The following is a 24,100-nucleotide window of genomic DNA, read 5'->3' on the forward strand; positions in this document are numbered from 1 at the left end:
TCAAAAGGTAGAGGTCCATGCAAGGTAACTACATGCAAAATATGAAATAGATCGGTAAAGAATCGAAGGTGCTATGAGAAACTGTAACAAAAGTGTGACGGAAGGAAGTAAGGACAAACTGGCAACTATATGCTCCACCGAAAATATTTCGGGGAGCATACAAATCATCCGACGAGAACCGGCTGATAATATGCACATCTCCTCTCGGTAGTGAAGCTTCACATAAAGTTTCATTGAATTTTAGTCATTAGTTGCTGAGAAATCGCCCGGACAAGAATTGCACTATATGTACAGTTAATGGAAAATTTCAAAGGGCCATAAGTCTGTGAAAAATCATCGGACCATAACTGGCTGATAATATGCACATTTCCTTTTGGTAGTGAAGCTTCCCATAAAGTTTCATTGAATTCCGGTCATTAGTTGCTGAGAAATAGCCCGGACAAGAATTACACTATATGTACAGTTAATGGAAAATTTCAAAGGGTGATAGCTCGGTAAAAAATCATCTGACTAGAACCCGCTGATAATATGCACATGTCCTCTTGGTAGTGAAGCTTCCCATAAAGATTGATTGAATTCCGGTCATTAGCTGCTAAGAAATAGCCCAGACAAGAATTGCACTATATGTACAGTTAATGGAAAATTTCAAAGGGCCATAACTCTGTGAAAAATCATCCGACCAGAACCGGCTGATAATATGCACATCTCCTCTTGGTAGTGAAGCTTCCCACAAAGTTTAATTGAATTCCGGTCATTAATTGCTGAGAAATAGCTCGGACAAAAATTGTGCACGGACGGACGGACACACGCACGGACAGACGAAGCGGCGTCTATATGCTCCCCCCAAAAAATTTGGGGGAGCATAATAAATAATTTGAATATTTATAATAATGATATATTTTTTGGTTTTCACTTGCAATAATTTATTGCCCTAGTCACCAATTGCACAGAAACACACACTATAAGATATACAATGTATAATTTTAATATTTAACAAGAAATGTGTTTGTCAGAAACACTATGTCCCCTTCTGCGCCGCTTTGATTTAGTTCTTTGACCTTTGACATTGAAGGGTGACCTTGACCTTTTACCACTCAAAATGTGCAGCTCCATGAGATACACATGCATGACAAATATGAAGTTGCTATCTTCAATATAGCAAAAGTTATTGCAAAATGTTAAAGTTTGCGCAAACAAACCAACAGACAGACCAACAGACAGGGCAAGAACAATATGTCCCCCACTATAGTGGCGGGGGACATAACACATAATGACAAAACATAGTTTCTATCAATAATTGCTCAAGAGTATAAAACATATCAAACTTATTAATCAGAATACATAAATAACTTAAAAAGAATATAAATCCCAATAATTATTTAAAGCAATACATATATAACCGTACATAAATTATAATATTTATTTTTTGGCAAATAACCGCTGACATGAAGCCAGACAAAAGAACGAATCAGAATTAGCATTGAAAGTTTTCATATGTGCTTGTATGAAATGGTACAATCTTATATGTATTAATACAACTTTTTTTAACATGATGTTATTTGTTAAAACATTAGATTGCACATTTATGACCGTGTTTATATCTATGTTGTTTTCTATTGAATTAGCTATTGCAATTCCATGACAATAATTTTATTGCTGTCACGTAATCCCACAATTATCTGTTGAATGCTGGTGTTGCAGCAGACAGACACTGGTTTGATTAACCCATCTTTCTGTGAAGCAATAGTTGCCATTTTCTTGTTCCCGTCACGATTCACCTGTATGACCGTATTGGACTCGGTTGCACAGACTATGACTTGCCCTGCATGTGTGATGTGTACACCAAATGGATTATGTAGTTCAGGGTCAGTGAAGCTGTATAGTGTAAGGAGCTTGTTCTTGGCGCCGGTGACATATATGCGGTCACCAGCAAGACTCACTGCACATTTGACCACTATAATGTGTAAAACATGTTATATATAAACATATCAGAATTAAAGACATTAACACTTTATACAAATCAAAGAACTGACAGTACTGGTGTGACGATGCTTTTGAGAGGATGGATATAAAAGCATCAAGTTAAGTTTATCTACATCACCACAATCACCACAATTGTGTATGTTGGTACGAATAAAAAAATTGTAACAAAAATTTTGCGAAAAAAATTTGGGTATGAAAACAAATTTGGGTACGAAAAAATATTTGGGAACAAAAAAATTGGGACCGAAAAAAATTTGGGTACGAACAAAAAATTGGGGATGAAAAAAAAAATTGGGTACGAAAAAAAAATTGGGTACGAAAAATTTTAGGTACGGAAACAAAATTGGGGGAACGGGAAAGTAGTAACTGTGGGGAACTTGACCCACACTCGCACATTTTCGGCTCTTTCCGTCAAACATCAGATAAGTTCCTCGAAGGCAATAGTATGAATACACATTTCGGAAGCGGTAATGCGGTCCTACCTACACGCGTCAAAATGTAAGCGAAATATGTACACAAGTCTGTCAGGAATGATTGAATTAACGAAGAAAATCGTGTATTGATGTTAGTTTTTTTAAGAAATGTGCAGACAATATATTAAACAAGAGCTGTGTTTGTGAAACACAAGGCCCCCTGCTGCGCAGCTTTGGAGCCATATATTTTACCTTTGACCTTGAAGGATGACCTTGACCTTTCACCACTCAAAATGTGCAGCTCCATGACATACACATGCATGCCGAATATGGAGTTGCTATCTTCAATATTGCAAAATTTGACCTTTGACATTGACCTTGAAGGATGACCTTGACCTTTCACAAATCAATATGTGCAGCTCTATGAGATACGCATGCACGCCAATATTGACAAAGTTAAGGCCAATGTTAAAGTTTTTGGACAGACAGACGCTTTATATTTGACATTTGACCTTGAAGGATGACCTTCACCTTTCACAACTGAAAATGTGCAGCTCCATGAGATGCACATGTATGCCAAATATCAAGTTGCTATGTTCAATATTAAAAAGTTATGGCCATTAAGTTTTCGGACGGACGGACAGACTGACACACTGACTGACTGACATTTCAACTGATATAGGCCACCCTACCGGGGGCATAAAAAGCAATGGCGATATTTTTCTCAGCCACATAATTGTTAATAGTTTGATATCACAAAATGAAAGTGAAAGTAGAACTGTCAAAAATGACAACCTGTCAACGTGCTGTTTTTGCTGGCACGAGAGGGCGATTACACTCAATGTGTTCACATTTTGACCATAGGCTTTGTCAATGACCTTTATAGTATGGGTAGCTTTGATGTTATTTATTGCTATCATGTAACTGCATGATTGTGTATATGTTTACAATTCACAAAGCATAAGTAATGATATAAATATACTGATTGAGCTTATAATAATCTGAGAACTATAGCCAGGTCAATTAAGGACTTAAAATACAATTGTGTGTCCTGATTTCATGAAGAAATGACCATGCATGTCCTAGATTTCAAATTCAAGGCCCTGGTGTGACACATTGGTAGCATTACCGTTAAACTGTTACCAGGCTTATGAAATTAGTTTTTATTGAACTATATAAGAAAATCTAAATCAGGCACTGATTTTTCTTGTTTTAATACAGTCATAGATCAGTTGTGGCCTCTGGGTAATGACCATTGTTGCTTAATTGTCACACAGTTAAAACTTTCCACACGTCTATAATAGCAAATCTGGATTTAGGTGATCTTCAATGGTACATTTAAACTTTAGCTCTGTTACAAGAGTGTTGGTGAAGTCCAGTCACATATTTAAATCTAGGCCATGTCAAATTCAAAGTGTCAAAGACAAATGAAAGATGCGTTCATTAATTATTGTCCAGTTGTTTACTACTGCTGTAAGTTTTTTATATAATATGACTGATGAACATCATGTGAGAGAAAATTCACATTATCATTGTATATCAGGTTTAGCAGCCTTTTAGATAACAAAGTATGCTAGTTTTCAATATGGCTTCTGGGGATCAAACCCGTAGGGCTTTTAGGAAGATTCTGAAATTTTCGATCCCTCAAGAGCAACCAAACCAAAAATTAAGTCAAATATTGCCGACTCGGTTTTTTGAGTCGGTTCATGAGGGATAATGGAGCTCGATTGGTCATTGTCGGCTCTGGTACTACTTACATGTACCCCGGGTACTCTTAAGTATACTTACATGTACCCTGGGTACTCTTAGTATACTTACATGTACCCCAGGTACGGTAAATAAACGTAATTGTACTCGGTCCATATTAGACTGTACCCGAGTTGTATTCGCGCCCAAAATCCGATGTCGAAAAACGCGCAACCGATTATCTTAAACACACTTCTCTTCAAAAAGCACTGCATCAACATGCTTTTTGAGTATGTGTTCCGATAATATAGAGGCAATTCTACAGAAAATTGACATAACTGTGCAGGGCTTAACACTAAGGCACGTCCGAACGACATTCACTGCCTGTACCTTGGTCCGGGCTAGCCAATGTCCCAGGAACATGCCCGACCGGTCGTGTCTATTTTGGGCGGAATTATATGTTCTATATCAATAAACTGCGTTTTAAATAAGCTTTTCAAAGATGCAAAAATCTTAATACAGTACGATCAGATGACAATTAAATCCCAGAGTGAGTTCGGAGACAACAAACGGATCGTATCTCGAAATAGATTCGGAACCCCCTGATTGCAATCAAAAAGAGGCCGACAATTCAGAAAATCCCCGGCGGTTTTCCTGGTAAAACACGTCAGTACCTATTTTTAAACGGAATGCCGCTAGACATGGTTTTTGATTGGTTTCCTCGAAGTGACGTGTTTTCTCAATGAAAATACGTTTGAAACTAAAAGCCGGGATCGCCCAGGATCGTCCGGAATGATGAATGTATAAAACTCGACATTAACACAAAGTAACTATAAAACTAATAGTTATTTATCAATTTGAAATAATTTTAATTTGTTGTCATTATGGAAAAGTTATTCCATCCTTTAGACGATTAATAAATCCATTTAGAGGAAGATAGAGACTTTATTTAGATTAGAAGTGTTTTGACAATATTTTTTACGCAATTCAATTAGCAAAACTAATATTAATGGTCGATCCGGGCTTTTAGTAGAGAGTTAACCCTGTTCAATTGTTACAACTACCGTAACACGTTATTTTGCTAAGATTCACTTACCATTTCTTGTAAGACGGTAACCCGGCAATCTATGTAAAAAAGGTTTTAACGTTCATGTCGTTGTTTAAGTTTAGCTTAACGGGTGGGGATGGGGGTTCCTCGGATACGAAAAGAAAAGGGAAGGAGGAAAGTAAGAGAAAGTATAAGGAAATAAAAAAAACAAGAAAATTTCTCCAGAAATGGCGTGAAGATTACAAATATATGTCTTAAATAGATGAATATTGAATTCAATAGCATTAGTAATGCAAGCTAATAAGAATGATTTAATCATAATTGCGCATCTCCAAGCACAAGAAAATACAAGTTGAATGATAAATATAAAGGTTTTTATAATACTTGGGTCAGGGCACATGAAAGATTGGTCAGGGCTAGTAGGTTCTGCATTTACTAGCCCGAACGGGCTAGTTGAAAAAAAAAGTTAGTTTTAAGCCCTGAATGTGTATATATAATTATTACAAAAAAATTGTCAACAACGACTGATTTAGGGTTAAATTTCCCGGGTACATTTTAGTATATTTACTGTACCCGGGATACATGTATGTATACTTAAGAGTAACCGGGGTACATGTACGTAGTACCCGAGCCGACAATGAACAATCGAGCGATACTGGAAGGTGCAACATCTCTCACGCCCCCTAGCATTGCCTTTAGCAGTATTCAATTCTCAACAGGAAAGTGCTGGAGTCATTGATCCCGAGGGACAAGAAAAACAATTGATTAATGTTCGAAATAAATAATTTGATTAATGACAATCCTATTATTTGAGCCAGGTCACAGGAAAAGCGCAGTCAAATCAGTATCCAATTAAATTATTTGTTATTGTCAGAAAAACGCTTTTAAGCAAACAGCTTTCAAGCGACTGCAGGCTGATCTAGATCCAAACTGGCCACAATCGCCTTAATGTCTTTTTTACTGTGACACAGTTCATTTAACTTTAAAATGAAAAAAAGTACTAACACTAAGAAAGAGTATACAAACCAGGAAAGAGTTTGAAATCAATGTTGAATTTCAGGACAGCTTGGTGATCTGCAAATCCCCGATGAAATGTTGATATCGGGTATCATAGTCATTCAATAAGTCGCAAAATGCTCGAATACAATTTATAAAGCACGATGTGACTTATATTGATAACTAAAAATACCAGTAAGCCAGTTTTGCCGTGTCAAGCTGTTACGATCCAGAAAGTCCTTCATTCACATCGAGTATATATCCTTCGAATTCCAACTATTGTTGTCATAAGCGGAGATTTAGTGAATAAATAATTCATATATCCTAAATGACAGCTTCTAAATAGCGAAACAAGCCAATTTATGCAGTAAGAAAGTTTTGAATCGAGACTCTCATGGTGGCGGCCATTGTTGAATGTTGAAACACGAACGACAACTCTGCTAGGAGAATGTTATCAATGACGAGCAATCTCCTACGCAGTGGCGAATGCAAAAGGGAAGTAACTGAAAAATCGAGTTATCTCAATCGGACTGGCTCGGTCTTTTACATAGGTCGCCATTGTGAAAAAAAAATGATGGTTATGATACCTAGGACGATGCTGTTCGCATCGTCAAAAAAATAATCGCATAAAGTTCATTCGTGATTTAAATATACAAATAAGAGATTATATTCTATGTTTAAATAATTGAATATACATGTATTTACATTTTGTTCAATGTTTTCATTATTCATATATATTAACCATTCATTTACCTGTAAATTCATATTCTGTATTCTCATAAAGCTTTTTTATGCGTGTCCCTGTAAGTGCGTAGTGCGTAGAGAGCATTGCCAGAGGTGACATACAATGCTCCCTGGTGGTGGGCAATACCTGCAGCGCCATGTGGCAACTCTAACTCCCGCCGTTTCACCAGCTGCCCATTGCTCACAGATATAAACTGCACAACACCAATATTTTGAGACACAGCCACCTCACTTGATGTGATTTGGCAAATGTCCGTTGGTTTGCCAGCAATATCACAGTGACTTGAAACATTGTAATGCTGATCCAACAGTTTCACTTTCTCATTTTTGAGATCTGCAACAATGACTTGACCACAAGGAATGCTGCAAATGCCGATTACATAGCAAGTCTGACTTGTGTCACTTGATATTTTCACATTATACTCAGACTTTCTCTTCACAGTCAACACCTGGTCTGGATTCAACTTGATTGTGAGAATCCTTCCTAGACAAGACTGTTTAGTCAGGTACTGCACAAGGTCAATGTTTGTCTGGAATATCATTTGACTCTGAACCTTTACTGGGTTCTCCTTCAGATATGACTCAAACTCGTGTATCTTGTCAAAGCATTTCCTGCTGGCTATGAACTCAATGTTTTTTCTGCTCTTATCACAAAGGTCCTCTACAGCTTCTCTGAGGTGTTGCAGTTCATCCTTCAGTCGTCTGCAGTTGGCAATATCTTTCTTGAGAGTGGTTTGCAAAGCGGTCTTGATTTCATCTAGTTCTTGCAAAGTGGAATTTTCCAGTCGGTCCAAATCGGCATTTAATTTCTTACCCAGCTCTCTGATTTCTTGCAGTTTTTCGTTACACGATTCCTCCACGAAATTAATGCTGATCTCTTGTGTTCTCTTGTACATATTTAATTCAGCAAGAGTTGCTTGAATTTTGTTTGACAACTGCTTCATATCCACTGACAGCTTGTTGACTGATTCAGAAATTAGAGCCAAGTTGGTACATTGTCTGAAATAGCAACATGAATCATAACTATCCATTATTAATTTGACATGAAAAACATGTAGGTAAAATAAAACATATACAAGAGTACCGCAAAACGGGTGCCAACTCTCGGCTGCGGCTGCAATTTTGAATAAATGAAAGCTTGTCAGAATTTATTAATTTTTTATTTTCTTTTAGAGGTCACAGTGACCTTGACCTTTGACCTAGTGACCCAAAAACGGGTATGGCGTGTAGAACTCATCAAGGTGCATCTACATAAAAAGTTTCAAAGTTGTAGGTGGAAGCACTTTGATTTTAGAGCCAATGTTCAAAAGGTTAACGAAATGTTAAGGTTTTAGCACGATGACGGCGGACGGCGGACGAGCTGGCTATGACAATACCTCGGGTTTTCTACGAAAACAGCTGAGCTAAAAATGAGTAAAATGATAATATTGCAATGCCGGTAGTGAATGTACAAACATATGCCACATCATGTTATCAAGATTCCTGAAAAAATGATCAAATATTAAAATTTAAGCATTTAATTTTTTAGAGTAATTCTTATAATGCTTCAAACAACTGAACTACATGTATGAAACTGTTCACATTCTTTTTAAAGTTGATTGATGCAAGTGATATCAACCTACTTTTACGAAGTTGGTCATTTTTTACTACCTTTAAGTTAATGATAGTGTCGCCTACCTGTGATTCAGTAAAACACAATCAGAGCAGCACAGCTGACTGTGGTCCTGGCAGAACATTTTCAGTTTTTTGTTGTTGTGAACATCACATTTTAATAGCGAATCCTCCATTGTCTTTATTAAAGGCCATTTATTTTGTTCTACTCTGCCATGTGTTGAGTGGTTTACAAACATTTGATCATGGTGATAAAGGCAATTTTGACAAAAACACTTCAAACATGTTTCACAAAAAATATCAGCACTTGTTTCGATATTTTTACTTGCGCAAACAAAACAGGAAAAGTCCTTCACAAAATCAGAGCTTTCATAAACTGAATGTGCAGAAGTTGCCATTTGCAATATATAATGTGACTGTTCCCTGATTAAAAAATTGTGATTCGACTATTTTCGACTACTTTTTTTAAATACGAGTATAATCAAAACCAAAAAGTGTTGAATGTCGACACACACAGTTTTATGATAGTATAATAACCAATGTACTTCACTTTCAATTGGTAATAGCTGAATTATGTGTAATACTAGCAGCTCCAAAATGTGGGGCAGAATCCCAACAAAGGCACTGACAGTTACAACTTTATTTAGTGGATATATAAGAAGTATGAGATTGTCGTAACTGATCTGTAACTGACCGCCCTGAAAATATACAAATTATCAATACGCATATTTAATAATAAGGTTACAAGTTATAGGTGGTTACCATGGTAACCATACTCAATAATTATACATACAAATCAAACTAATAGTCATCTTTAAAACATAATGGTGTGCTGTGTGGTGGTTCCAATTAACATATTTTTAAAACATAAAAATGGCATAGTAAGATAACCTAACTTAAAAGGGTGATGGACGTTTTGTGCCACTACCAGTTCGTGCCACTTATATTTGTGTAGGAGGGCATTGGACGTTTCCTCCCACTGATGATATATATTGGCAGATAGGTGTGAATACTAACGTATAGGTGTGAATCATAACGGGAAACTTTCACACCTTTGATTGTAACATCTTTTCAATGTTAAAACATCATTGTTTTATTTTAATATTATTTATTCAGTTTAAAAGTATTCTGCGATTTCAAGATTTATTTTTAATATAATACAGGAACAAAATGCAGTATAAGATTCAATGTACATGCTTCATATAATATATTAACAATATCGAGAATCATTTCATAAATATATTCAAACATTTTCAATAAATTGACATTATATTAATTACAAGAAAAAAAACAAGAGCTGACAGAAGACAGCGCGCTCGACTTTTCGAATGCTTGACAGTATAACGTAAGCCATCATGGGGAAATTGTTCATATTCAATAAGGTCAAGGTAATATATAGTCATATTCTAACTGGAAGAGGACCATAATTGAAACATCTTGATCGCTTATGTTTTAAAGAAGTGGCACATTATAGACGATTCTGAGTTCAGGTATATTTTCCACAATCTATTGAACATTTGTAAAGACATAAAACAAATTAAAAAGATTATATTTTAAGTTTGATAGCAATAGCTTGGGTGGGATGGTTGGACGGTCTTTCAAAAATAAAATAATAATAAGAGCACCGCATAACGGTGCCAACGCTCGGCTGCGGGTGCAGTTTTGAATAAATGAAAGCTTGTCAGCATTTATTTTTTTTAGAGGTCAGTGACCTTAACCTTAGACCTAGTGACCCAAAAATGGGTGTGGTATGTCGAACTCATCACGGTGCAGCTACATATGAAGCTTCAATGTTGTTAATGGAAGCACTTTCATTTTAGAACCAATGTTCAAAAGGTTAACAAAATGTTAAAGTTTAAGCACGACGCGGACGGCGGACGACACGACACGACGAGCTGGCTATGACAATACCTTCGGGTTTTCTCCGAAAACAGCCGAGCTAAAAATAAATATTGGTGGTTTTTTGTTACCATGTTTCAAAAAAAGATAATTTCTTTTTGAGTGTGGGGTGGGGTGGAGAGGGGGAATAATGTGGGGTGTGGTCATTTATAAGATGATTTTTCAAAAATAAGAAAGAAAAAAAGGGGCAAAAAAAACATTTTTTTTTGGGGGGGGGATTCTGAGGTGGGCGTTGGGGATGGTTTGGGTGGAGTCCATGGTGGTATGTCAGGTAAGTGTTGTTATGTCAATGTATGAATCAAATCTGTTCCTAAATAAACAAATTATGGCCATTTAAGCAAAATTTATTAATTTGACCTTGAGATTCAAGGTCATTCAAAGGTCAAGGTAAAATTCAACTTGCCAGGTACAGTACCCTCATGACAGTAAGAAAGTATTTGAAGTTTGAAAGCAATAGCCTTGATACTTTAGAAGTAAAGTGCATCTAAACAAAATTTAACAAAATAATCAAAGTTACTAAGTCAAAAAAGGGCCAGAATTCCGTCAAAATGCCAACCAGAGTTATGCAACTAGTCCTGTACAGTCCACTTATGAGAGTTAGCGAGTGTTCTGAGTCTGAAAGCAATAGCTATGATACTTTAGGAGTAAAATGGACCAAACACAAAACTTAACCAAATTTTCAATTTTCTAGTATAAAAGGGGTCATAATTCTGTCAAAATGCCAGTCAGAGTTACATAACTTTGCCTTTCAGTCCTCTTATGATAGTTAGTAAGTGTTACAAGCATGAAAGCAATAGCTTTGATACTTAAGGAATAAAGTGGACCTAAACACAAACCTTAACCAAATTTTCAATTTTCTAAGATTAGGAAGGGACATAACTCTAGAAATAATGCTGACAGAGTTATGCACCTTGACCTACACAATTGTCTTGTTGCCATAAAAAGTATGCCAAGTTTGAGTTATTTATCTTCGATAGTGTTAAAGTTATTAGACTTTATAAAAAACGTTAACCAACGGCGACGGCAACGCTTCGGCGAATAGTATAGCTCTCATTTTTCTTCAAAAAGTCGAGCTAAAAACGAAATAGATGTATTTCCTTACAAGATTTACTTTACCTTTTTTTATATTATACATCAAAAATATATACACATAAACAAAAGTACACAAATATATATAAACACGAGGGCCAAGATGGCCCTAGTTCGCGCACCTTTTTTTACAAGGCCGTGTTCATTGCTTAGTTGAAAATTCAGTACTGACTGACTGACTGTACTCTAGAGCATATTAGATTGGTTCTCTGCTGTTTACTTTTGCAGTGTGAGCATATGATTAATTATGATTGAGTACTGCCCATTTGCATGGGTTTTTTTTGCATGCAAACATTTGCAAGTAATGCTAATTCTACATGTGTTTACAAGGTTTTTGTAAGATTTGGACCTCGTGACGAAGATTTTGACCCCACATGACCCAATGTCAAACTTTGCCTAGATATCATCAAGAAAAACATCCTGGTCAAGTATCATCATTATTGGACCAAAACTATGGCCTCTAACGTGTTTACAAGGTTTTTGTAAGATTAGACCCTATGACCTAGATTTTGTCCCCACATTCCCAAACGTCAAGCTTGACCTAGATATTGTCCAGAAAACATCCTGGTCATTATTAAACCAAAACTCTGGCGTATGGAGTGATTACGAGTTTTTTGTAAGATTTGACCTGGTGACCTATATTTTGACCCCTCATGACCAAACATCGAATTTTGCTTACAGAAATAAATAGTATGACCAAGATTCATAAAATCTGAAACAAAAGTGTGACCTCTAGAGTGTTTACAAGGATTTTGTATAATATCATGACAATTTTGACAATATAAGGGCAAAATAATTCTGGCATTTATTATGCGATTTTGCTCATGATCAAACTTGACTGAGATCTTGTGGACATATATCTTCTCAGCAACTTTGATAGAGAATGCTTGAGAAATGTGAATGCTAGAGTGTTACAAACCAAATGTGGACGGACGGACGACGGACAAAGACAAATCCTAAAACTTACCTGAGCAATCAGGTGAGCTAAAGTGTTTTTTTTCACCGATCTGAGCCATTTTCCAACTTGTCCGAGATATCAATAAAACCAATGTCTCGACTAAGTTTAACGATGATTAGGCAAACAAGAGCTGTCTCAATCGGAAGACATATGCCCCTGAAAAACGCTTTTCGAAACCTTAACGCAGATTTCGAAACCTAAACGCGAACCCTAAGTTCAAGGTCAAGGTCAAAGGGGTCAAAATTTGCGCGTATGGAAAGGCCTTGTCCATATACACATGCTTACCAAATATGAAGGTTACATCTGAAGCGACAAAGAAGTTATGAGCATTTTTTGAAACCTAAACGCAAAGCTTTGACGGACATACGGACAGACAGACAGACGGACAGTGCGATCACTATATGCCCTCCTTCAGGGGCATAAAAATGTGACTTCTATAGTGTTCACAAGTTTTCTCTATAGGTTTCACCAAGTTTCATGATGATTGGGCAAAAAATGTGACTTCTAGAGTGCTCACAAGCTTTTTTTACTATACAAATATAAGGAAAATGCGCACCCCCCCTGGAAGCCATGTTTTTTAACGGACCGGAACCATTTTCAAACTCAACTCTCGTATCTAGAAAACAAATATTCTGACCAAATATCGTTGTGACTTCTAGAGTGTTCACAAGGTTTCTCTATAGCCAAATAAGGAAAACTGCCCCGCCCACTGGCGGCCATGTTTTTCAACGGACCGGAACCACTTTTGAACTCAACGAACATATCATTAAGACAAACATTTTGACAAAGTTACATGAAGATTGTGCATGAAATGTGACTTCTCCAGTGTTTACAAAGTTTTTCTTTCTTTTGACCTAGTGACCTAGTTTTTGACCCAGCATAACCCAGTTTCGAACTCGATCGAGGTATCATTGTGAAAAATCTTCTGACCAAGTTTCATTAGATCTGACAAGAAATATGGCATCTAGAGTGTTTACAAGGTTTCTCTATTGCCAAATAAGGAAAACTGCCCCGCCCACTGGCGGCCATGTTTTTCAACGGGCCGGAACCACTTTTAACTCAACCAACATATCATTAAGATAAAAAAAACAAGAAGATTTGGCATGAAATGTGACTTCTACAGTGTTTACAAGGTTTTTCTTTTTTTGACCTAGTTTTTGACCCAGCATGACCCAGTTTCAAACTCGATCAAGGTATCATTAGGACAAATCTTCTGACCAAGTTTCATGAAGATCTAACAAAAAATTTGCCCTCAAGAGTGTTTACGAGGTTTCTCTATAGCCAAATAAGGATAACTGCAACGCCCACTGGCGGCCATGTTTTTCAACAAACTGGAACCACTTTTGAACTGAACCAACATATCAATAAGACAACCATTTTGACAAAGTTACATTAAGACTGGGCATGAAATGTGACTTCTACTGTGTTTACAAGGTTTTTCTTTTTTTTTACCTAGTGACCTAGTTTTTGACCCGGCATGACCCAGTTTCAAACTCGACCGAGATATCATTGGGACAAAGCTTCTGACCAAGTTTCATGAAGATATGACAAGAAATGTGGCTTCTATAGTGTTTTACGAACAAATGTGGACGGACGGACAGACGACAGAAAAAGACCAATCACAAAAGCTCATCTGAGCAAACAGGTGAGCTAACAAATGCAACAGCATACTATACTAAACATACACAAATCAGATATATTGCATTGCAGAATATATACAAAAAATACAACAGCATACTATACTATACATACACAAATCAGATATATTGCATTGCAGAATATATACAAAACATACAACAGCATTTTATGCTATACATACACAAATCAGATATATTGCATTGCAGAATTCTTCATTGTGGATGTTGCCATGGGTTGTGCCTGGTCCCTGTCCGGTTATATTACTGCATGCTCTCAGCAGTTGAGTTGTTGTCATCTCGTCATCTTCATATTTCTCCCAGATATTGAAGAGTCGCCCGTGCACTTCTTTGCATTTTTTCCGGTGTACTCGAGTCAGGGCATGTTCCGACACTAGGCGGATTGTCAGGTCCACTGTATCTGCCTCACGGAGCAACAGGGGGATGAGCATGTAAAACCCTAGGTTGGGACGCCCTGCTCCAGTGTTGATTCTTCAATGCCACCCTAGAAAAAAGAAATATGTTGTGAACTATGATATATATTAGTTTTTTTATAATAATATTTAAATTATAACTATCAATTGAAAATAATATATTGCTATGTTATTCTATATATCTAAATAAATACCTTCAACTTCTTTGTTTGTCCTTACTGTCTGGCGATATACGCTCCAATTGTCCGGTTGCCACATTCAGTATAGGACCTCCGACCTAAATGATGGTTTATTGTTATTAACTAGTAACAACATTAGGTACACCATTTGTTAACGTATATCGGAATAAGTTAAGCGATAATTTCGTATAATAAATACATTTATAATCAACATTATACATACCTCTTCAGCCTGCAGCTTCAACTGTTCGAACGTGGAAACGATGTGCTCACACGGCAAATACGACAAGGACATCAGTTTCCTCAAGAAGAGGAATTTGTCGCCCTTTGCCGCATATGTCGTGGCGGAGCACTCATGCATCACCTTCCGGTACCCGCACTGGTTCCAATGAAACACACATCCTTTCAAAGTGGCCTTGGGTAGATCTGGGTACTAACTGGTTACTAAAAGGCCATTAAAGGCCCGTGTCGGTACATTAAAGGCCCGTGTCGGTACATTAAAGGCCCGTGTCGGTAATTAATTGTTTGCTTATTACATAAAGGCACATATCGCTTATTGATAGTTTGTGAGTCAATAGTAAAGCATAAGCTTTTTCTAAAAGTAAAAGACCAACTTCATTCTATTAGTTCTTTATTGAATAAATTGTATTATTGTGCATTCATGTTATAATATTATGTATGTATAAAGTACATACACATGATGCATAAGAATAACAGCACTTCATGCTTTATATTTATTAAACATAATGAACAATGCACAGATGTTTTTATATTTACAATAAATCATTTAGTTGTATTATATATAATTATAATTGTTCACACTTTTGTAATTTACTTCATTACTATCAGTCACACATATACTGGCTTTATTCACAACTATCTGCCTATATATTATAAGTGGGACAAAATGTCTACCCCTTTTCAACACAAATATCAGTGGTAGTGGCACGAAACATCCATAATTTAATTAAAACATAGGTATCCAGAAAACAACACAGTGACAATAACAATAGTGTGTATACGTCGTTACTTTGACAAAATGCACATGTTACTTACGGAGTATGAGCTACTCTCGACATAGTCTCTCTCAGCCTTGGGGTGGTTAGCGCTGTGACTGCTGTAATATTAATATTTCAAGGTGAAACTGAAAGTGATGCGCAACAACCAATGCAAAAGTTATTGACAACCCAAGAATTTTATCAACAAGGAAAGAAGAAAATAGGAGCGAGTCGGGCAATAAATGCAGGAAATACACAGGGACAGATTACATTTAAACAAAGATGACCATACCTGACACTAAGATGTTAGATTATATACAAGATTCAAATCGACATTCTAGCCTTCAATCTCTAAACGTAAAACCCAGGGGAAAACCCAGCATCATAAACCGTTGTTTGGTCCCCTGCCTCTTTTACTGCGCTACGTAGTGAAAGGGGAAGGAACCCAGACTAAACAGAATTAACCGGAACTTCTGTGTGTATAACTAGTCACAACCGATACACCACCCTACATACAAGAAATTGGTTACACAACACTAATTTTATATACTTGTTACATATATTGCCTGGTAAAGCAGAAACTCCACTTAAAAAAACAAATGAAGTACACAGCCCATTTAAAAATAATAATAAGATATTGTTCATAAAGTGTTTAACACTTTGCTGATAACAATGGTAATTACAATTTTCTGAGAATGGATACAATTTTTTCAGTTAAAGGGACTTGTTCACAGATTTAAAACAAAAGAATATTTTGTTTTAACACAGATCCAATATTTGGAGTAGTACTAGATAACTATAAAAACAAGAAAAAAGGGGTGAAAACAAATGCCTTGTCCAGAATGCTTATCTTGAACTTTTAAAAGCCAAATCAAACGTGCTTCCACTACACCACTGAGGCTTTAAAGATTTTATGAAACATTCAAACAATAAATTAGTTATACACACACTCTCCAAATGTTAAATGAAAAACGCTTAATAATTTGACTGATTTTGATTGGTGATCATCCATACATGATTCAAATATTTTTTCTAAGTACTGAGTGTTATTTTTCTTGTTTTGAAATAATTAATAGATATTGTGTTTAATCTTTTTCTTGAATCACTTGCATTTTTACCAACTCAAAATTCTCTTCAGAAGTAAATTGACAAACCTGCAAACATCAACATAATGTAGGACAAAAATGTCCACTTCTGAGTAAATCCTGTAAATATTTATGAAGTCAATTCACACAATTGAGTTAGATCTAGATCTAAGTACACCACATTGAATACTCACCTGCATTTCAGATTTAGAAATCAACATCAAAATCAGTTGAGAAATAAGAAAAACAACACAATTAAGTGTTTTATTAATTATACCGAAAGCCATACTAAATGAACAATATGTGGTAGATTAAGGTACTGATAATACTAAAAACATGCACATAATATAAAGCCTAATGCCGACAGTCAATAATTAATAAATATATATTTAATATTTGCGTATAAAATTGTTTAACCAACATATTCCGCAAACTGGTATAAATAGCAGTGCCTTTTCAAATACAGTCAAACTAGTATTTAAGTCTAAACGAGCAATATCATAAAAAAAAACAAGATTAAGGGCTTTGATGTTGGTTAGTGTTGAATGATAATCAGTTACATCAATGAGATAAAAATATGTTTTTTATTCACGCAGGTCTAAGCTGCATCGCACCCACATCAATTACATACATTTTCGCCAGTTGTGGTTACTTATTTATCATAATAAGATTCATTTTGATAATGCTTCTTTACATTCAACACATAAATACTTTTTAAAAATGAAATAAAAACACAAAAAGGTAATCAGTTAAACGTGAATTATCAATACACTTTTCAAACATTTATACGCGCTTTCTTCATAAGGTCTGCTTTACTTGTTTTCCGCATATTGCTATTTGACTCAATTATCTATCGCGTTGTGAATTATCAGGATCATGCTAAATATGTCAGCCAATCTTATTGAATTCTTCTTATTAAATCAATCACAATGGTATATATCATGTTATTGCAAAACACACATTAGGAATCTATTACTTACCCGCCAAGTGTTTACGAATATCATCTTTTAAAGGGGCCTTTTCACGTTTTGGTAAATTGACCAAATTAAAAAAAAATGCTGTTTCAGATTCGCAAATTTTCGTTTAAGTTATGATATTTGTGATGAAACAGTAATACTGAGCATTTACTATGCTCTAAAATAGCAATTATATGCATCTTTCGACGATTTAAAAACCTGAAAATTATAATGCGTTGCAACGGGAAACGATTGAATACTTTGGAGTTTTGTTGCTGTCGTTATATTTTTCTGAAACTACGAGGATTGCTTATATAAAGTACAAAATACATACTTTATTGCATGAGAACGGATGGCCGAGTGGTCTTATTGGTTAACTTTTACTCCAGGACTCCAGGGGTCAGTGGTTCGAGCCCTGTTGAGGGTTACTTTTTTCTTTTTTTTTAAAATTGTATTCTTGATTTTTTACTAGAGCTTTTTAGATCCAATGTTTACATTTATCAATATAAAGCATTTAATGACAAACTTCAAAACATGAAAAATTCTGTGAAAAGGCCCCTTTAAAACCTTTATAACGCTCAAAATCAACGAAAATTTCGTAAAGTATTTTGTAAAATTAAGTTAACACCTAAACAATCAGTGTTCCTTATAGCAACAGCCACAATTTCAACGCTATAGATGTAGTATGATTACATAGATTTTTGTAGATACAAAATGCTCGTTTTTATTTATTTGTGACACAATTAATTCCATTTAAATTTCCCGCGAATATATCTATTCATACGACACACGAACACTAAAATGGTACCATGTTATTGTTCATGTGTCGTATGAATAGATATCGCTGCGGGAAATGAAAATGGAATTAAATATGCGAAACAATAATGAAAACGAGCATTTTGTATCTACAAACATCTATGTTACCAGACCACATCTGGCGTTGAAATTTCGGCTATTGTCATAAGGAACACTGATTTTTAATTGTTTAACTTTATTTTACGAAATATTGTATGAAAATTTCGTTGATTTTGAGTAGTAATGGGGCTTTAAATTCAACATAATTCTTGTTTGACCATAGTAAATACTATAGCTTTGAAAAATTAACAAAATCCAGACAGGCTAACCTAACACAAACCTTTAAACCGTGTGAGATGGAGTGTACATAAGCCATTAAAAGAGAGGTCATTATTGCACTGCCAGAACAACAGCTTTTGTAAAATCCCATGCTTTAACATGTTTAAAGGTTAATTATTCAAACAACAAACAACTATCTATTGGAAAAATACATATGGATAGGCAACACAAAATATTCTTTTATTTAATATTAACTATATTAATGCAAAGAATGCAATATGAATAATTAAATATGAAAATATACCCTTTAGGTATTAACGGCCTTGTGCTGGAAATGTGAAAAATGTAAAGAGGCACACACACAATGTATTGTCGTTTTCCAAGAATAGATTGAACAACTGTTGTAACCACTTACTCTTTCCGCTGGCGATAAAATAGTTTCACTCAATTTACATTGTTGCAAAACCAATCCTGCATTCATATACTTGTCACATTAGCGGATGCAGAATGAGAATTTTGTTTACGCTGCACTACAAAAATAGTTTATTACTTTTTATGTTATTGGTTATTGTAATTGGGTAAACATTTTGAAGATTGCACATTTCCTATTTCACAAATTATTTTCCCACAAAACATGAAATTCCTTTTATTCATTCTGGCCACTGGCGGTGATCATTCACAAATTTGAAGAATTGCAAAGGTCGAGAAAGGTCAAAACCTACGCCAAAAATGTTTTCACTGACACAGTCCTCGAATTCAAAGAAGCCACCTTTCATGCATTTAAATTGGAATATTAATAACGAAACTATAATATAGTGACAACAATACATTAAGAATTTGGAATAGTGGCCTTAATTTTACTGTTATCAGTATGCTTCTAGGTTGCATTCACAAACATTTATACACAAAGAGATCAGTGTAATCTTATGCTGTCACATTGCTCTTTTGTTCATGTATACATTATCCCAAAAATGTGATCCAAAGTTGCAAAATTAGTCTTGTGAGCCAAAATTTTAATTCTTTAAAGTCCCTATAACGCTCAAAATCAACGAACATTTCGTAAAGTATTTCGTAAAATAAAGTTAACACCTAAACAATCGGTGTTTCTTATAGCAAAAGCCACAATTTCAACGCTAGATGTGGTATGATTACATAGATTTTTGTAGATACAAAATGCTCGTTTTTATTTTTTTGTGACACAATTAATTCCATTTTAATTTTCCGCGAATATATCTATTCATACGACATACGAACACTAAAATGGTACCAAGTTAGTGTTATATGCAAAACAATGATAAAAACGAGCATTTTGTATCTATAAACATCTATTTTACCAGACAACATCTGGCGTTGAAATTTCGGCAATTGCCATAAGGAACACTGATTTTTAATTGTTTAACTTTATTTTACGAAATATTGTACGAAATTTTCGTTGATTTTGAGCGTTATAGAGGCTTTAAACCTTGCATAGTAATTTTATATTTCAAAATTTTGACAATGATATACATCTGCACAGAAACATTTATCATTAATAGGGCCTCCAGAATGTTCACAAAGCAAATGTTTTTTCATATATGACAGACGAAGCACGATTAGGGACTTTAAGATGACCAGAAAAGCTAAACATAAGCTTCGTGTGTCCATGTGAGCTAAAACATAAATCTGAACGTCCTCGTTTAATGTATAAATTGTCACTACAATAAAATTTATATTAATAGTTATGCTTTACGGAAGAAAATTCGCAAGATAATTAAAGAATGGGCAAACACTCTAGACACATTCAAAAGATAGTTATGGTTCTTGTGCTCGGCACTTCCTCTCAAAGTGTTATATAATTTGAATCCTTTTTGAGATATGATTTGTGCAATAAAGTTACACCATGTAATTGGGCAATGCACACAGAAGAGAGAGTGTTAGTTCGTTCAATCTGCATTAGTCAATAATGTTCTCTATAAATATATTCAGTTTCAAATTAAGATCGTCAATAGTAATTGAATTTTACAGCGCATAAGAAAACTTACATGGAGAAATAACTCTTACTTTGAAACTGCCATTCCTCTAAAAAGACCTTTAGTTTCATGTGAATCACACCAATGCCTTCTGAGTAATGCACTGTTGAGGAAATTTACAGTATGCAGTAATTTTCTGCATACATTAAAATAAGCAAATGGAAATAACCCTCAAAATACTATAACAGGTCTTATCTATCTTGTGCACTGTAATTCATGTCGATGTCCGTTAATAATATATCATGTTTTATATTGATCTTTCCACTACATAAGTTATGAACTTATGATTTAGACATGCAAAATAAAGGGCTATTACAAGGTAAATACTGAAGAAAGATTTACTGTCCATTGACACTGCATTTTCTCTAAAAGCCATTCATCAGTTAATGAAGGTTCATTTAAATACATTCTTAACTTGATAAGAGTGTTGTTTCTCTGGTATTCTGCACTTCCTGTAATTGTCCTCTATCAATGTACAAAGTTTTATTTTAAATATTTTCGATACTCAGTGAGGTATGCTTTGCACAAGAAAATTAACTTAAGGGCAATACCCCTTAAGAAAATTTTAGTTTGTGTACAACGCATTGTCTCTGAATGCCTTCTTTTAGTATAAAAAGTTTCATTTGAATTCCTTTCCCAGTTATGCTCTGCACAAGAAGCAGGACAGACGGACGGTCGAATGAACAGGAAAATGAAGGACATGCAATGCTAGTACTATATGCCTCCCGTTGTGGAGTACACAAAAGTATTTATTAAAAGGGACATTTTCACAGATTTGTGTATGTATAGAAGTTTGTCATTAAATGCTTTAAACTGATAAATATAAACATTGGAACTAACTAGTTCCAGTAAAAAACAATACAATTGAAGAAAACAAACAAGTAATCCTTAACTGGGCTCAAACCACTGACCCTTTGAGTAAACATCTAGCATTTAAACGACTCTGCCATCCGTGTTCATACAGTGAGTATTGTATTTTATACTTTATATCAGCAATCCAAGAAGTGTCACAAAATATAAAGATAACAACAGAACTCTCCAAAGTATTCAATCGTTTCGTGTTTGTAACGCTATATAATTTCACGTTTTTAAAACGTCTCAAGATCCATATAATTAATATTTTAGAGCATGGTAAATGTTCAGTAATTCTGTTTCCTCGCAAATATCATAGTTACCAAAACAATTGCGAATCTGAAACATTTTTTTTTATTTTGTCAATTTACGAAACCGTGAAAAGGTCAATTTAAATCAAATATGCCGCTCAAAGTCGATAACTCTTCATTAAGGAAGGCTGGAACCAGATATACCGGGCATGATTACACAAGATACTACATGATACTAGTAAGCATCAACTAAACGTTGCTATTATAAGGCAATAGGTATGTCATTTTATTTAAAGGATGTTCTTCACCAACCCTCATAGAAAAGTACAGTTAATGCCCATACCCATAATTTGACAACGAAAGGACATGATTGCCAGAGGTACTCTTCTATACATTTTCCCCCAAATCCCAGTTCTCTAGAGAAAATGGCCAACATACAGTTCAATAAAACAAAATTAATTAGAGATTTTTCAAAAACATTTCCAATCTCCCCCTCCCCCCACACCGCTTTGTATTTTCATTGAAGGGCAGATAACTTGGAAGTATATGCAACACTGGAGTAAATTATAATTAAGTGTCTTGCACATCTTCACTTCATTGCGATGACCTGTGTGTGACCTGTTCTAAGATTCGGAAAAAATGGTATAAATTGAGTTTTTCAAATTCTCAGAGGCCTCCATGTACGTCGATCACTGGCAAAGGTATAAGGTAAGTTGGGTCAATATCATTCGTTGATTATAGAAAAAAAAGAGTCAAAGCTTTGCAAGTGGCATGAGAAATTTCAATGACATCCATATAAAGATGTTTTATTTCGAGACTTCACTTGGGATTCCATATAGTTGGGCTGATTATCAAATACAGCCTCCAAAACAATTCATTTCCGTGAAAATACCACCATCCTTGTTTTTTTCACCTATGTATATGCGCCAACCGCTATTGAGATTTCATACAGGTGGGCGGCGAATCAAATACAATCTTCAAAAAATCACGTTTTCGTGAAAATACCACATTTCTTATTTGACCATTACCTATTTTCAGGCGTCCACACGGGCTCTTGTGGTGCCGCCACGTTACGACTCCGTCCCGCGTTGATCCTTGAAAACAAGCACGTGGACATATTCATTGAGAGTTTCGACCGTGTGCTCGCAAATATGAATAAATGAATAGGCCGAACGAACTAATTTCATTGTAGCCGGCATTAGATTTATTATGATACTATGAAAAAAATTACGAGAAATAACTAAATGGACAAGACTTCAAGCGCTTGTTGCAGGTTGCTTAAGATTTGAACATTACAAACAATTATATGTTATTACGTTTTGATGCTGCGTCAGTATTATAAGTTTCAAGTGTATTTAACAGTACATCTAGAATGTTGTGTTTGTGGGTTAACAATAAATAGAGAACACGCAGTACGTTTGGTGGCTATTTTAATACTACATCGTATGATCAGTTGCAAGCAGCCAATTTGTTGTGTATGTGGGTTAACAATAAATAGAGAACACGCAGTACGTTTGGTGGCTATTTTAATACTACATCGTATGATCAGTTGCGAGCATGCCGAAGTACGTAGAGGCTATGATACACATTATTGAACATTAACCAATCAGACGCATGATAAATACATAACATAGAAGGCCATAAACCCAAGTGGACAAAGTTGGCAAACAGTGTTTACAAAGTAAATTGTTATGAGTAGAATAAGTAATAATACGTTTCATTGCAAAATCCCATGCATGTACTATCAAGTATTGAAATTCTGTATTAAAAACTATCAATATATCAACTATCACTATCTATAATTAAATATGTGTACTCGCGTCAACTTGTGATTAAGCGAATTAATTACAACACTATATCAAATATAGTGTATTTATGTATTAGGTCTAAATACGAACAATTGTAACAATAATAATACTTTGTATTTTTTAATTCCTAGAATTGTATATTGTATGTCTTTGTTAACGTTGTCTTTGTATATTGTCTTGTGTTCCGAACTATTGGTTACAGCATTAATTGTTTATTACGACAAACTTTGTATTTGTGTTCAAATGCTATTTGTATTTTTGTTCTTGTAAGTGCCTTGCAAATTTAAATTTCATCGATGAACATTATTATTCAAATTGTAAGATGTTACCAGTGCTTTTCTTTTAACGTATGTGGTTTCTAAACCATACCAACGAACCTATATAATAATAATA

General features: G+C 35.0%; 2 protein-coding genes across 2 annotated transcripts in view; one reads left to right on the forward strand and one right to left on the reverse strand.

The window, feature by feature from the left end:
* LOC127868123 (4-aminobutyrate aminotransferase, mitochondrial-like) overlaps positions 1–23,077 on the forward strand; it is a 96,800-nt gene extending 73,723 nt beyond the window's left edge. The window contains exon 13 of the mRNA XM_052409743.1: positions 22,938–23,077. Coding sequence (XP_052265703.1) covers positions 22,938–23,062 — 125 coding nt within the window. The 3' untranslated portion in view covers positions 23,063–23,077. The remainder of the gene's footprint in view (positions 1–22,937) is intronic.
* LOC127868125 (transcription intermediary factor 1-beta-like) lies at positions 1,882–16,107 on the reverse strand. Its single transcript, XM_052409744.1, has 5 exons — positions 15,965–16,107; positions 15,731–15,791; positions 8,548–9,179; positions 6,880–7,869; positions 1,882–1,954 (listed from the first exon to the last, which is right to left on the reverse strand). The coding sequence occupies exons 3-4, from the start codon at positions 8,877–8,879 to the stop codon at positions 6,903–6,905; spliced, it is 1,299 nt and encodes a 432-aa protein (XP_052265704.1). The 5' UTR covers positions 8,880–9,179; positions 15,731–15,791; positions 15,965–16,107; the 3' UTR covers positions 1,882–1,954; positions 6,880–6,902.
* Positions 23,078–24,100: the final 1,023 nt, after the last annotated feature.

The sequence above is a fragment of the Dreissena polymorpha genome, chromosome 2, assembly GCF_020536995.1.
Source record: "Dreissena polymorpha isolate Duluth1 chromosome 2, UMN_Dpol_1.0, whole genome shotgun sequence".
Taxonomy (NCBI): Eukaryota; Metazoa; Mollusca; class Bivalvia; order Myida; family Dreissenidae; genus Dreissena; species Dreissena polymorpha.

Excerpts from the sequence above, each read along its gene's own strand:
- LOC127868125 (XM_052409744.1), bottom strand. The coding sequence starts at position 8,879 with ATGGCAACTTCTGCACATTCAGTTTATGAAAGCTCTGATTTTGTGAAG. Across the intron at positions 7,870-8,547 it reads TGTGTTTTACTGAATCACAG|ACAATGTACCAACTTGGCTC; the intron begins GTAGGCGACACT and ends TTGCTATTTCAG.